General features: G+C 41.0%; 1 protein-coding gene across 4 annotated transcripts; it reads left to right on the top strand.

The window, feature by feature from the left end:
- Window positions 1–618: 618 nt before the first annotated feature.
- ccdc187 (coiled-coil domain containing 187) lies at window positions 619–15,612 on the top strand. 4 transcript variants are annotated; one of them, XM_086069372.1, is made up of 13 exons: window positions 619–883; window positions 1,154–1,215; window positions 5,490–5,552; window positions 5,907–6,045; window positions 6,176–6,266; window positions 7,751–7,832; window positions 9,062–10,204; window positions 10,624–10,745; window positions 11,714–11,785; window positions 11,883–12,017; window positions 14,247–14,341; window positions 14,435–14,529; window positions 14,616–15,612. In XM_086069372.1, the coding sequence occupies exons 2-13, from the start codon at window positions 1,167–1,169 to the stop codon at window positions 14,750–14,752; spliced, it is 2,223 nt and encodes a 740-aa protein (XP_085925498.1). In that variant the 5' UTR covers window positions 619–883; window positions 1,154–1,166; the 3' UTR covers window positions 14,753–15,612. The 4 variants fall into 4 exon arrangements, with proteins under 4 accessions (XP_085925498.1, XP_085925494.1, XP_085925495.1 ...); XM_086069368.1 differs by having other exon boundaries at window positions 14,247–14,529; XM_086069369.1 differs by having other exon boundaries at window positions 619–880; window positions 1,152–1,215; window positions 14,247–14,529.
- The last annotated feature ends 1,077 nt before the right edge of the window (window positions 15,613–16,689 follow it).

Genomic DNA, 16,689 nt, shown 5'->3' on the forward strand with positions numbered 1-16,689 from the left:
CTCCATCATGGCTAGAAAGCTAGAAAGTATAATAGAACTGTTGTTTTAAATAGAAAAGCTGTAATACAGGAAGATGAATACACACTGTGTGATAGCCTATGTGGATTTACCCTATAGCTTTGCTGCTAAAATTATCATTTTAAAACGTCTGTATTTAACATTGGGTGGGGGATCAAAGACTGTGACTGGGCTGTGCTTTCAACTGTGTGTAATTGGACTGGACAACAGAATGTTTTTGCAATGCATTGTCGACAGGGGGCATATATTGTATTGTAAATGTCTGGTGGGCCCACGGACTAAATTGCCCAACTTTCACGTTTTTTCTCTCCAAAACACAAAACGCAGGATATTTATTTCAGACGATAAGCGGTCGACTGTGTAATGTGTGCTGAGATAATGCTGCATTCAAAGACGATCGGGAAAGTCTTAAGTGCACTTATCTCTACCAGAAAACCTAAAGCCTCGAATTAGTTGTTTATTGAAACAGTGGACTTTTATTCTTGAATAAATGAAGGCTAAATGTATATTATTCGCGAACGTTGCGAATACATTTCGGCAGACAGGGTTATTTTGGAGTTCCCGGAAACACGCGAACGCAGCAGCCAATATCCACCCACACCGTACCGTAGTGAGTCCACTGTGGATTGAAGGCTTCAAGTTTCAATGTGGATCGGGCTTTTGTTTCATTTGACCAATAACAATCCTGCGTCTCTCTTAAAATCCGAGGTCGACTTCACGCGTTCGGTACGAAGCTTGTTGTGTTTGTTTGTTTCGGGTTTAGTTGAAAGATACCAGAAGAAGACGAAAGTTGTCGCGTGGCTGCTGGCTGTCATGTTTGCTACTTGTTGAAAACACAGCGAGGGCAGCCGGTCGGGAAAAAAAGGTCTGTTTAAAACTTTATTGTACACGTTCGACTGACTAAAATGTGCTGCTACTTGCAATTTATTTTATATATATAGATTTTTTTTGGAACAAATTTAAGATTTTGGAATTTGGCACTTAACCATGAGCTACTTTTGGATGAGTCACACACACAGCCACTTAAATGAAACCCCGTCATTTAGTTTATGTGTCATTCAGCTCAATGCCGACGCCCATCAATGTCGCGTTATTGTCAATCTGCAAAGTTGTGTTATGTATCACCTTGATGCAGGGATGGCCCAATAATGGCAGAGCTCCAGATTGACCAGTCCAACCTCCCCCGTGTGCAGGAAGGTGAGAAAACACACACAAACAGATCCACTTCTTCTTGCCATGTGAGCAAAATGAAACATTTGTGAGTTTAATGTTTAATTAGATTGAAGTTTGTGTTGCATTAATTCTTTTTGAGTTAAAACTGGGTACAAAGCTCACTCGAAGATAAGATTTCCCACTTTGAATGGCCAACTGTCCTGATACTTTTATCCATATTCTCAGAGTCAGTTTTAATCCAATTTTTTATTTTATTTTGCTGCACTGCTAAAGTTGAATTGCATTGAATTAAAGACTTTCTTAATTAAAAGGCTTCTTCAATTCTACATTTTAGATGTGAAGGGTGGCCACTAAGGAGCCATTGGTCATACACGAGCCACGCCTGGCAACAATGACCCTATTGTGACCACCCTCAGGGGATACATCCACCAGAGACATAAATAGGAAGAGGCCACATCTAAAATTTAGAACTGAACCAGCCATTTGTATAAAGGTGAAAGGTTTTCAACTAACAACAAGAGTCCATTTGCCATGGTTCCGAATCTCCACAAACTTTATGACGTGGTTTGGGGAAACATAAATAAAATGAGGATATTCTGTCTGATACTTTTTTCCCCTCACCATACTGTAACAATATTAACTGGCACAGATTTGCAGTTTAATTTAAAGTGGCCTTCCCTAAACTCCAACTTGTAGCTAAAAACAAAGTAAAACCACGGCGACCTAAATACACACATAATTGAACTGTCTTCCTAAGTGTGTGACAACATTTCCAGGGTGCCTCTCGTTGACTCCGTTTTTGGCATGCCCACACTAATGACAGGGATGGAAATAGGTCTGCATGTCTTTCGTATCGAGCCCGATCATCGTTCAGACAAAGGACACACTGTGCAGCGTTCACGCTTTATCTCGCAGAGCTTGTACACCAACACAGCGGCTATAAACTCATTGACACGCCGGCGGTCTGCAAATCCGATGTCTTAACATGATGAATTTAGCCAGTCATACTGTTATGACGCCCTGTTTTGCTTTGGGGTGTTTCTTTAAGAGATACGGGTGCCGTGTCCCACTTTCCCTCCAAGGGAGCAGTGTTGTCTTTGTTTTGCATGCCCCCTTATCAGTTCCTGTCTTGGGTCTTGTCTAGCTGCTCCTGATATAGCTCCATGTGCCGAGGCAACACAGCTCCCTCTGGAATTCCCCCACTCGCCTTCTATTCCTAATTTCTCTCCCGAACTAGTGAGCCAAAAATACAATCTATCCATTTTCCATATTCCGTCCCTTTCTCTTTCTTCTTTCTGGCCCTCTTGGACTTAAAGAAACCTTTGCACCAAGACAAAAAACACACTCGAGTGCATGTTTTTTTTACAATTGGACCTGAACGCCTCATACCGTGTCCCTCCAAACCAGTTTAGCACCCAGTCTGCTTGCCACTCCTCTGGCTGGCTAATTTAACTGCAGTGAGCGAAGAGTTTGGAAAAACAAGTTAACCAGCAATTCTGACCCGCCCTCACGGCGCTCACGGAGAGGATTACTTCCATTTCCTTCCATCCTTTGCTGCTTACTTCCCTCCATTCTGCCGTCTCATCTGTGGATTTGCTGTCAACTTGTGATTTAAACTGTTGCTTTGTCTCACTGGACTGAATCCAAGACCTAATCCCTCCTCGCTGGCAGACTGGAAGCATAAGGCCACTTGGAAATCCATTTAGTGGGACAGTCTCTTATGGCCTGCAACAGGTGTAAGTAATAATGCATGTCTGTTTTGGAATGGATTTAAGTCGACTTCCGGAGGTCATTTGTGGTGTCAACAGACTTTTGTCCACGTCTGACCGCTGATCTCCCCAGACAGCGTTTTTCCATTTTGGGGAATTAGCGCATTGATTTCCTTCATTTGAACTCAGAACAGCCGCAGAGGTTCTTCCCTGTTTACAGCCTAAGTCTGACTGATGTTATCAACTCAGAAGAGACTCTGTAAACATTGAAATCTTAACAGTTTAATTGTGTGAGCAGGTTGTTATGAAGCTTATACATCACTTGTTGCATTACTTTGGTGAGATTAAAATAAAGCCGTGCTGTTCTGTTTGGGTTGCTTTCTGAATACAAAACATCTTTAGGATTTTAGTTTATTTATAATGTGGCTTTTTTTCCCCCGTTAAGCCAAAGAGACTAATGGCTACTGAATGTGACTGAACACAAATCACAGCATTGGCAGCTAAAGAGTAACTGCCAAGGATGTTTTAACTTTTTTTTTCTTTTTTTTTTTACTAGTTGTGCTCTTCAATCTAAAAATTACAAAATAGACAAAATCTAATACTGTGTTCATGGATCCTTAAAATACGAGGGTCATTCAATAAATAAGGTGAATTTTTCGGTATAAGGACTTCTAATACAGATAAAGGCTTAATCTGTTTTGGGGGTTTTTCAACGTAGTCTCCCAGCACTGTCACACACTTTTCCCAAGCTTTCATATTTCCTCAGCGTAAACATCTCTGGACTGATGTCGCAGCCAGTCGCTCACAACACTTTTGACTTTGTCACTTTCAAACTTTGTGCCCCTCGTGAACGCTTTTAAGGGACCAAACAGGTGAAAAGTCTGAAGGGGCAAGGTCTGGGCTGTAAGGGGGACGAGGGAGCAGCTCCCAGCCCAGCCCGCTGACGGTCTTCACCGTTTGGGCTGCTGTGTGAAGCCTTGCGTTGATTTTTTTAAAGATTTTTTACGCTGAGGGAAGACTACATTGAAAAAAAAAAAAAGAAGTAAGCTTCGATCTGTAGTAGAAGTCCTTATACAGAAAAATCTTATTTTTTGAATGATCATCTAAAATGTAAGCCTAAATGATCAAAAACAATGCTTCATCAATAATTAATGCCACGGACACAACGAACAGAGAAGAATTTGACAAATTTTTATTGCATCTGTTATCACTATGAACATGTTTAATGATTATTTTATATAGTGCATCAAAATATTATGGCAAAATGCCCTAAAATATTGTCAATAATAAGATTGAGAGCCCATATCACTCGCACATAGTTATTGCATAGTAACAGGGGTCTTACATAATCAAAGCAGCCGTTGAAAAAAAGTCTTATATTTGGCTTTTGTGAAAACATGTCCACAGGTGATAATTTAGATTTTTGTTTCAACCTTCAGGATTCCTTCATATTTTGTACCTTTTGCACGATGTTCCATCTACCTGTGGTCTAACTATCGTAAGCCATATATATATAGAAATGTCCTCTTGTCCAAAATGTTCTTATTAACTCATTCACTGCCATTGACGGTTATAGACATCAAATATTCATTTGAACTATTTCTATTAGTTTAACATTTTTTTCCCATTTTTGTTAACAAGAGTATGAAAACATAGACTTTTTAATTGTACATTTAGAACAGATATAACATGTGAGTTAATTAGTAATTACGATTACAAAATGTAATCGCCTGACGCTCCTAATTTTTAATAATCTTTTCTTTTCTTTAATCGCGTCAGGCGATTAATTTTTTAAAATTGTAATTAATCGCATGACTTCAATAGTTAACTCACGATTAATCATAATTTTTATATCTGTTCTGAATGTACAATTAAAAAATTCTAGGCTTTCATACTCTTGTTAACAAAAGTGGAAAAAATGTTAAACTAATATAAATAGTTCAAATGATTTTTTGTGACGTCAATAGCCGTCAATGGCAGCGAATGAGTTAATAGATACGCTATAATTTGTGGCTTCCTAGAATGTGTGCTTGTGGTTTGCATCTGACAGCCACAACAAATGTCATCATCAGTGTGCGTCAGTCCAGCCCAGTTGTTGAGTGCTGGGATGTAAGCGGAGCTGTGGTCTCTCCAGACGTGAGCCTGCTGAAGGGATTAGACGCGAGGACAGGTGTTTGAATTCAGACAGCCGGCCAGCATGTTGGAAGACATGGCAAAGACATTTTTTGTTTCATTTGTTATTGCAGCACAAGCATTTGGCAGATTTCAACGTACATGCACTTGGAAACATTATCTGCTGTCATGTGCGTTTTAGAGGAATAGTTGCACCTTTCTTTTTATTGAGAATACATTTAGAGTCGTTACTTATTGTGCCTTTTGCTCGGGCTCTTTTTATTCTTGAGTGTATAATTATCCCATCATTACAGTGCGTGTGGGTAAATTGATGCCAGAGGGGCGGACAGTTGCTTTTATTTTCTTTTGTGTTAAGGAATGCTCCTCTGTCGTTCTCTTGTGTAAACATCCTTCACATTCTGACCACATTTGTTTTCGTTTTGTTCATGGAAGTGTTGTTTTATTCTGCCGTTTCAGTGTGCCAGAGTTTTGCTGTTTTGGAAGATGGCGTGTTGGCACACAATCTCCAGGAGCAGGAAAGTAAGTAGAATGTCAAGCTACTGTTTGACAGGTGAAGATTGCCGACGTGTGGTGTCAATTTTGTGGTGGCCTGCTTCATCGAACCGCCATTGCGTGTTTTAGGAACCTTCTTCCCAACTTAACGCCGTGCAAAGAAAAGAAAAACTAGCTTGATGTCCAAATACAAATGACAAATATGAGCTTTTTTTTTGTGAATACAGCATTGCATTAAAGATACAAGTGATCCAACTTTAAGGGTTTTCAAGATTTCAAGGGGGAGGAGTTTCACATTTTCGAGGCATTTCCGCCACAAAATAAGCGCTTTCCTCTCTTACTCTGAATGCAATCTCACCCTGTCGTGCGTTTCCCACCCAGTCGAGCAGTACTACACCACCAACATTCAGAAGAACCAGCTGGTGCAGAATGACATCCGTGTAGCCAAGCAGCTCCAGGATGAGGAGGAGGAGCAGCGGGCCCAGCAGAGAGCCCTGCTCAGGCAAGAGTCCAGACAACTGTAGGTGAACCACTGCTGTATTCGCATCAAGCACATTTCTTGCCTACAATACAGATTTGTTGCTGTTTGTTACACAGTGTCTTGATAAGTCAACTCATATTGACCTCATTCTTTTCTCACTATCGTGCAGAGAGGAACAGGACTTTGAGTATGCTCGTGTCATCCAGGAGGAGATCCGGAGGCGGGCTGAGGAGGCCTGGAGGAGGGAACAGGATGATGAGGTGAGCGCTGGAGAGCGGAATTATTTCATATTGACTCGAGTGCAGATTTTGAACATTTGAAAAAAAAAAAAATGCAAAGGCAGAGAAGCACCCAAACTTTGTTGATCTGCTCTGTCTTGGCAAAATAAATAACTTCTCAAAATGAATGAGAAAAAAAATCTTGTCCGCAACACATATTCAAAGGATTACAACTGGCAACCAGATGGTAACCATCAATCACCCTGTTCCGCTTTACGCATACAAGCCCCGCCCCTTGAAAAATGTTGCTTTTGTCTTTTCACATGACACATATGCACATCTCAACGACTCCAAATGTATAACCACTAAAAATAGAAACAAAATGAATGACTGAATTGTTTGAAGGAAAAGAGCATCGTGGACAAAAGCTTTCTGACTGGTCCAGTGGAGCATTCTGTGTCACATGGCTGCTCCAGCATAATATTTTCCTTTTTCCTGCCGTTTCCTTTTTGAGAAGGCTGCCTTGGACCCAGCTTATAAACGTTCTTTGTTGCAGGATGTGAGTTCAAAGAGGTGTTCGTGGGGGTGGGGTGGGGGGGGGGGGTGCAGTGCGTGTTTAGGTAGGTATCTGTGCTTGGTTAAAAAGCATTTTGTAATTCTTAGCTGACCTACTACCTTGTAACTATCAGTGGAGAACACGAAATGTAAACGGCAAGTCCTGAGTGAATGTTTGTACCAAATAATGACCTATCAATGCACCTAATTCGTGTAATAGGCATCTGATCTAAGATGTTTATCAAATCTCTTCCTCCCTGTAGGTAGTGCCTTTAATTAAGGAACAGACGGCATCAGGCTTTGTGGGCTAAAATGCCAAATCCCCGGGGCACTCCACGCTTAACCTGACATAGCAAACTGCTTAATTGTCTGCTGATATTGGCAAAGCTGCCGACACACATTTTAAGTGCGTAGCAAATTATGGCATGTTAGCTTGTACTTGTAGTAGTTGTGATGCATCGCGCAGAGAATTTGTTGAGACCGTCTAAAGTCTAAACAGAGGCCTGAGACCATGATCTCATCTCTAACAAGGCCTGCCTGGCATTCCCCAGTGACAAGGTGCTACTTCTGCTGAAATGGCCTGTTGACGTGGTTGTGTCGGAGAACAGTGGCCAGTGAAGCAGATGACAATGAATGTATTACTGTATATCCATAATGAAAACATTCAAGACAACAATTTGGGTTGCTGTGGTCAGGAGCGCCCAAAATATGCAGGCATATTTGGTGCCCTCAAAACAGTTAGAGCATTTGTTTATTGAACACTTTATAACCTTGGTTGCAAAGTCCTAGGAAGTCAGTCACGTTGTTAGATTCCTTTCACATTGTACGTGCTATGTTGCCACCTGCTGGATGTAAAGGGTACAGTCTAGCAGCACAACGCTTGAATTTATACGATCGCTAATCGCTGAAATTCTTCCTACTTAGTCATTCTGGTTTGTTATAAAGACAAATGTTTGTCTGTCTGTGTAAAGGAAATGGCTAAACAGATGCAGGAGGAAGAAGAGCGGAGAACGAGGAGAGCCAGGGAGGAGGAGGAGGAGGAGCAACGTGAAGGTACACTTTCCATTCTGTCATCACATGCCACATGCCACATTATATATATATATATATATATTATATATATATATATATATATATATATATATTATATATATATTATATATATATATATATATATATATTATATATATATATATATATATATATATTATATATATATATATATATATTATATATATATATATATTATATAATATATTATATATATATTATATATTATATATATATTATATAATATATTATATATATATTATATATTATATATATATAGATATATATATATATAATATATATATATGAGGTGTGAATTTCCTAGTACCTGGTGATTCAATTCGTATCACGATTCGATTCAATACCGATTAATCCCGATACGAATCTATAAATAGATTTTTGCAAAAAAAAAAAAATATTTTTTTTTTTACTCAAATTTTGAAAATACTAATCAGTAAATTTGTACATGTACACTGTAAGATTTGTATTTATTTATCTGAAACTTATAACTGAGCCACTGCATTTAACAAACAGGTTGCACTCTGTTTCATGTTTGAACAGCACTGAAATAAAATATTACGGCTTGATGTTCCATTAATATAACATTCTTCCATGCTTAATGTGTGAATCCTAACCCTAAATAAGACATTTTGTTGAATATTTCCATAAAAAATGGATGTTTAAAAATCGATTCGACCGCATATCGAATCAATTTGAGAATTTCGTGTTGTAATATTGCGATAAATTGCAGAATCGATTTTTTTCTAACACCCCTAATATATAGATAGATTAGACTGGACTGGACTAGATTGGCAACACACAGAAGCTGAAATCTGATTGGACAAAAAAAAAATCACCTATTAGAAGCAGTGCAACCAGACAAATGCTATGCAATGAGCTTTTATGCCAGCAGAGAAGGTCTTGTAATAGCTGGTTGGTTTCCATTTGATTGTACAGTGCAGCAATAAGAATAGTCATCTTCAAATGAAGTCATTTTACGCTGTTGCTACTATGCAACACCAACAAGTCTTAGGTCGCAGTCACGCTTTCCTCCATGTCTCATCAATAAGTTGCACGTTGCCGTTCGCATTGAACCAGCATGGCATCAGCATTGTAAAAGCCTGATAACATTATTATTTTTAATCTCATCATTAGCTACTCTTGTCTCATACTCGCTAACAGCTTCACGCACCCTCCCTGCTTTTGTGTTTGCGTGTTTGGCATAAATAAAGGCAGGTCCAGCGGTTCTGCACCGCCACCACCAAACCAGCATACACTCAGCAGACGCCATCCAGACGAGGCGCAGTACTCACCTGCTACCACCAGGTGGCAGTATTATAACACTTCAAAACCTCCAGACTACAGCGGCGGGGTGGGATCTGAAACTACTACTTCAGGGTCAAGTGAAGGGCAAACGCATTCCCGTGGGCAACTCAGGAGGGAATTAGAAGAGTCACTGCATGCAGACTCTGATTTCTTTAAAGAGAGACTAAATAAAAGATGCAACACAGCGCCTCTCCATCGCAGATCATCGTTGCGCTTGCCTCGAGAGAGAGACTACAGGAGTCTTTACACTCCCAGCAGAATCACAGAGGAGCGGCAAGGCTGGCAGCAGTCTTATGACAATGAGGATCGAGAGAAGAGGATGGCACGGGTCTGGGAACAGGAACTGAACCACCAAACATGGAACGGAGCCTCTCGATCAGCGGAGGCTCAAGAACGGCGGCGCAGTCGCAGCCAATCTGTCCGGATTCACGACGGCAGCGAGGACTCGTCCGGGACGTGGAGCTGCCGAGGCAACGCCGACAAACACGTCCACTTCGCCGCAGACGCCAGCGCCTCCGGCAGGCGCCCGGACGCAAGCGCGCACGTCTGGCAGATGCTCGGCCAGGTCCTCAGAGAGCGAGGCGTTCCTGTGAGCTTGGGAGGCAGCGGGGCACCGCTGAAAATAGGTGCGAGCCCAGACAGCCGGCCGCTTCACGGGAGTGACTCCCAAACACGTCCGATACCCTTCCAAAGAGCCGCCTTCGCCAGGCACAGTTTCCACGGCGACATCAGGGAAAGGAGGAGATTATCTCACCGGGAGAACAGCGAGCGAGATTACAGAGGATCTGAAGACGGTCACGAGAACAACGTGGCGCACCACGGCGAGTTTTCTCAGAACGGTGGCGAAGACCGCCATCTGTCAAACGGACAGAGGAGAAGCAGCAGAGGATGGAGGCGCCCCGAGGATACGGTCCAGAGGACTGCTGGCGGGCGTTGGCAGGAGACCATCGAAGAACGTTTAAGTTCAGAGGAGGCGGTGGAGGGGGGAGCAGAGCGGCCCCCTCAGCGAAGCCTTGGCGGATGGCTCGGGTGGAGACGCTTGGCTGCAGGTACCGTAACGAGCGGAAGCTGACTGCAACCTGCAGGGGGAGCACTTCCAATGCTATCTGAGTGTCATTCTGCCTCATCTTCTCCAGTCGTCATAGTGGACAAACTTTAGCTGTGGTGGTGCTTTGGGGTTTCCCAGATTAACGTTGACGAATTTCCGCTTTGGTTTCTGAAAATGCTGCCTTGAACCTGACTTCATCTTCAGCGTGACTTTCACTTTCTAATTCCTGCTTACTCAGTCTTGAATGAGCCAGAGGAAATGGAAACTTGACATCCTCGCGTGATTTGTTGAGCCGGTCCTTCGATCGCCTTTTGCTCTGCTTGCGCACTTTTGGGATTCATCACTAATTTTCGTGCTTAGTTTTAATCTCGGGCGTGACCGTTCCGACGTTCTCGATAGCTGACACTGTGAAATCTTTAGGAGCATCACTGCCTAATAAGAAGAGGCAGACGAGCCTGGACCTGGGGGACCTGCAGCAGGTCCTGCATGATGAGGAGCTGGCCCGCAAGCTACACGAGCAAGAGAACAAGTTGTTGGCGAGGGTATGGAAACCGCAAAATAATTTACTACTGTTCTTAAAAGAGAATTTAACACAAAATATTTTTTTCCCGATAATATGTTCTATGCAGCCCAACAAGTCCAATCATTAACCGTCTCAGGGGACAGCCAAAAAAAAAAAGACATTACAGTTGCTCAGGTAACAACCAATCATGGCTCAGCTTGCGAACGTCACATGACCAAACTCGGAAAACAGGCGAGCTGTGATTGGTCCTTACCTTAGTAAGTTTGATGTCATTAACATTGTTTAAAAAAAAAAAAAAAACAGGCGTATTTTTTTAGGGGTACGAATCTCTGAATGTCTCGCGATTCGATTCAGAATACATTTTCGATTAAGAACGATTTTGATTCAAAATGATATGATTGACAATGATTTTTGCTTCAATCTATAGATGTGCAAGGAACTGTAATGATCTACTCCAGTCTGACTCGCTAATGCTAATTAGCGCGCTACTCGCGGCACTTTTATCACTCAAAAGAACGGCTCCACGCTGAAAAAAAAAACTTTTATTGGAATAACTTGATCGTGACTTTTTCCTTCTACTCTCTAATGTGGCTACAACTTAACAGTGTATTAGACCGCGTGGAACCACACTGCCCCTCAGTGGCCAAATCGGGTACAACGTGAACAGCGCTCCAAATAAAGGCGCACATACAGACAAGACAGTATAAAATAATTGAAATAAAATTGATTTTGGGACATTTAAAATCGATTTTGAATCGTACTAAATGAGAATCGATTTTTTTGGCACCTCCCTACTATTTTAGCTGCTTAGTTCATGTTCCACAAACACAATATTTGTCAAAATGCCTTGTTTACACTACTGGGTGCGCGTAGAACATTTTATTGAAAATGTTGGGTTGACTTTCACTTTTAACAACACTCTTCATTCACATTCTCGGTTTACAGTGACTTTTTATGATTCCCTTCATCCTTTTTTTCTTTTGTCAGACCTCACAACCTCGGCCACGTAGTCGTCACCCCGAGGGGGACTTCCGGGTAGCGCAGGTGGCCCAAGATGAGGTACGACGACGCCACAAGCCATTGTTGCCGCTCTGTTTGTCTATTGTGCCACTTCCCAAGCTTGAGGGACGGTAACGTTGTCATCGTTTCCGGCTAGGAAATCGCTCACTATATGCAAAAGCAAGAAATCAAGTCAAATCGCTTATCACGTGACTTGGAAGGGCCGGCGTCGTGGCGGGAATACCGAGCCATGACGAGTCATCACGACTGGAGAACGGCCAGAGAGAGACAGGTGGAAGACATCTTGAGTGTTTGTAGCAAAATGCCTGCTTTTGGTTCTTGATTGAACTTTTTCAAGCCTAAACCAAATCTTATCTAATTGACATGGATATTGATTGATATTATGTCTTTGGCCCGTCTCGCACCTGTCACCTCAATATTTAATTGCTGACTTTGTGGATTATTTTTGCTCATCATCATCATCAGTGATGCTGGTAATGCATTACTCCAAAATACGCCGTTGGCAAATAAATCACAATGATGTCACCGACACTTACCAAACACTGCCACGTGGTTCGTGCCGTTAGCTGCCTCTTGATTGAGCAACATTTGACAGCATGTAAATATTGATCACATATTTTTCAGTGATTGTCTTCGTATGCATGTGGAACAAAATGAGTAATTAACAAATGAGCAAATACAGAACGAGACCCCAACCCTAGACGAAGACACATAACAAACAACCAGGAAACGGACGCCGCCTCTTCACCATAATCACATTTCAACCACATGAAAAATAATGCAGGAAGAAGAGAATTTTTTGTTTTCAAGCTGGAAATCCAGGGTGTATTCAGATCTGCATTGCTTTAAGCGGACCAAAGTTCGTTTCCCACGCTGATCCGGACCTTTTGTGCGGGTTTGAGGTGGTCTCGGACCGCTTCCAAACGCACTCAATGCGGTTCGCTTCGCAGTCTGAATGCAAACCAGGGCTGATCCGCTCCAACTAGGGATGCACGATAATATCGATAATTATCGGCAATAATCGACCAATTTGACGTCAAACAGATTAACCAGATCGATAATAATCGACTTGCCACGTCTGTTGTTTGTCTCCCCAAAATGTTACCCTCACAGTTTTTTGTTGATATTTTTAAAACATGACTGTTTTGTTTTGGCAAACTCAAAATTTGTTAGTAAAATTCAGCTTCATGGTGCGTTACAATTGTTTCGATGTATTTGTACTTATAGTAGGACTCGAAAGTATGTTTGTATTCAAGTTCATTTCGCAAACACTTATCAGTTATCGACATCGGCACGTTCTAAATGATTGGTTTATTGGTATCTGTTGAAAATAGCATTATCGTGCATCTCTAGCTCCAACTGCAGGACTTATGAGCATTTTTGGCCTTAAGAAGCCACCGTAGCCAAGCATCGCTCTCAGCATGTTGCGGAGGGCAACTTCTCCCCCGGTTACTGCACGCAATCGATGGCGCGTTCCAAAGTTAGAACCTCCGTTGAATGAGCTGCCATTGATGCTCGCAAATATCTTGCATCTAACAAGTATGCAGCGCAGTAATGCACCGCGTCGGAATTTCATGTTTTCCTCTATTTCCGTGTTTGGTTATGCGTTCAGCCCTCGTCATTTCTGTCCAATGAGAGCACAGATCGTCACGCGGGTCGACGTCATTACGCAATATAGTCCACTTGCAAAAAGCACGGTGGGAATATGAATTGCACCCAACGAAAAAAAAAAATCCGCATTTGGTCCGGACCAAACAAGCGGACTAAAGGACTTTTCTGGTCTGAATACACACCCAGTCACTATTTAATTTTAGTGTGTCAGCTAAATACAATATTAACTCATTTACTGCCATTGACGGTTATAAACGTCAAAAAATAATTTGAACTATTTCTATTAGTTTAACTTTTTTTTCTCATTTTGTTAACAAGAGTATGAAAACCTAGGAATTTTTTTATTGTACATTTAGAATAGATATAAAATGTGTGATTAATCGTGAGTTAACTATTGAAGCCATGCGATTAATTACGATTACAAAATTCTAGGTTTTCATACTCTTGTTAACAAGAGGAAAAAAGTGTTAAACTAATAAAAAATAGTTAAAATAAAATGTTGACGTTTATAGCCGTCAATGGCAGTAACTTCACTAGTTAACTCACGATTAATCACAAATTTGATATCTATTCTAAATGTACAACAACAAATTCTAGGTTTTCATACTCTTGTTAACAAAAGTGTGGGGGGAAATGTTAAACTAATAGAAATAGTTCAAATGATTTTTTGACGTTTATAGCCGTCATTGGCATTGAATGAGTTAAGGTAGATTGCACACTCTGTGCTGTTAAAGTGTTATCTAGCTTCAAAAAGGGTTAGGAAAACAAAAAAACATAACATGGAGCACGTTCTGACTGAAAGAGACGAACCCAAGGAGGAGTTTGTCACCATGAAACGCGTCGCTCGACCAGACCACCCCACTTATTATTGTCTCTGTCTTTCTGTCAGGCGCAGAGAGAGAGGCTGGACTCGGAGGGGCTCCCCTCCCCCACTGACGACTGCTTCCCGGAGAACCATCCACCCAGCCCCGTCTCCACACTAACGTACTTGCCGAAGCGCAAACATGCCCTGTCTTCTTTTTCTTTTCTTTTTTTGACCCCGCGTCAAACGCTGACATGCAAATGTCGCGTTTCCAGACAATCCCAGCAGGTCAGGAACATTGCGGAGGACCTGGACCCGACCTTCCAGGCCAAGAGGCAAGGAGCAGACATCCTCCAAATGGGGCAAAGCGGTAGCGTAAATCAAACCCATATAACACTTGGCGTGGCGTTATCGTAAACAATTGCTCGACATTCACGTCCGTTTCCTCCACCGCAGGCAGTGGCTGTCAGTCACTTCCTGAGCCGCACGACTTACTCGACGAGCCCACCTTCATCCCGCCCACCAAGCGTCAGAAGGACAAAGCTGGACGCACTAAAGCCAAAGAAAAGAAGGAAAATTGTAAGCAACAATAATGATCAAATGGACCCAAGTGGTCTTTTATTTTTATTTTTTTCTTCCCCTCTCTTTTTTTACACTAAATGACACGCAACTTGTTGCCAATAGTTTTGTCAACTGCAAACATTAGCTTGGTAGCCCCACCAGCACTTTAGACCAGAAAGGTTGCGAGCCGACCCATTTTGTATTTTTCCTGTAAGCGATCAAATACAATTGTTAAAGGGAAGCCTGCCGTGCATTCTCGTCTTTTTGAATGACGCAATGTGTCATCGTTGTCTAATGAAAAGCATGTGGAGTTATGCCTTGCGATACGAGTTTAATTTGTTCCATGACTGCGCTCTTAATTCGTCCTCTTTTCCTATTGAAAGGAACGGAAATGATTTCCCCCCTGAAAACAGCAAACGGTGACATAATGTGTGTTGTGATGACGTAAAATAGCGCTCCATAATGTCATAATATATAGAATTAAAAGGTAACTAGTAAGTCAAAGCAAAAAATTGGTTTACTGATGGCTCGTATCTCAAAAATCTTGTAAGTCGGGTAACTTGTGTCTCAAAGGCACTATATACTTTATGTCCATAGTTTGGAGGATGTTTTTTTTTTTTTTACCTAAAAAGCACAAAAAATATTTTTGTCTTTTTACATTAAAAATAAATAGAACATTGCCTTGGAACTAAATGTTATTTTTGTCCTAAATGTTATTTTTGTCATATTTGTCATATTTATCCCTTGTCTATTATTTTATGAAACATTTGCTTGAATACAACAGCACGTTCATGCACAACTGGATTTGTTTTCTTTTTTCGGGGGCTGTGGGGGATTTTTACATTTTTATCTGTACTCTATTTTTTATCTTCATTAAAGGAAGTAAAACCTGTTCTATTTAGTTTGGCTCATTGGTCAACATCACTGTTGTGAATATATGACTGGATAGCCGATACACGCCCATGCAAGCCGTTGAAGTCACAGGGCGGCCATCTTGCTCCTCCCATCTCGCGAGCACACTACTGTATAAACTATACGGTATACGTACAGATGAGACATATACAGCTCGTAGGCTGTTAGTATAAGGCCGGGATGCGAGGTGGGGGTTTGTGGCGGGGTGGTCACTATTTTTTAACAAGTAAAAAATAAAAAAAATTAACAAGTGGATGGTATGTGCTGCTTTGAAGACCCCCTTTTTGTTTTATCGCTCAGTTCCTTAAACCCCAATATTAGATTTGACAGAGGCATCTTTTGTTGAATAATTATTAACTCATTCACTGCCATTGACGGCTTTAGACGTCAAATATTCATTAGTTAAGCATTTTTTCCACTTTTGGTTAACAAGAGTATAAAAACCTAGAAAAACGTTTTTTATTGTATTTCATATAAAATTTGTGATTAATCGTGATTTAACTATTGAAGTCATGTGATTAATTACAATCAAAAATTGTAATTGCCTGAAGACCTAATTTTTTATCTTTTCTTTTATTTAAATAATCTTTCTTCAAAAAAATAAAAGATTATTAAAGATTAGGGCGTCAGGCGATTTGAAATTGTAATTGTAATTAATCGCATGACTTCAATAGTTAACTCATGATTAATCACAAATTTGATATCTGGTCTAAATGTACAATATTTTTCTCCTAGGTTTTCATACTCTTGTTAACAAAAGTGGGGAAAAATGTTAAACTAATAGAAATGTTCAAATTAATTTTTGACGTCTATAGCCGTCAATGGCAGTGAATGAGTTAATAAGTATCCTCCTGTAAACATCATTAAGCATACAATTTATACATGTACTTAAGGCAAGTTGTAAAATGCCTGAAGTCCTCTTGTTAATGTTTAAAAAAATTAAAACATAAATCATGCTGTTTCTACAAAGTACCGTCTCAAATGTTCTCCAATTTCGATCCTGTAAATGTATCCGAGAAACGTTACTTGGGAGGAGCAACATGGCGGCCTCGCCACT

The sequence above is a fragment of the Leptonotus elevatus genome, chromosome 2 (assembly GCF_054856555.1).
Source record: "Leptonotus elevatus isolate MCC_2025b chromosome 2, RoL_Lele_1.0, whole genome shotgun sequence".
NCBI lineage: Eukaryota > Metazoa > Chordata > Actinopteri > Syngnathiformes > Syngnathidae > Leptonotus > Leptonotus elevatus.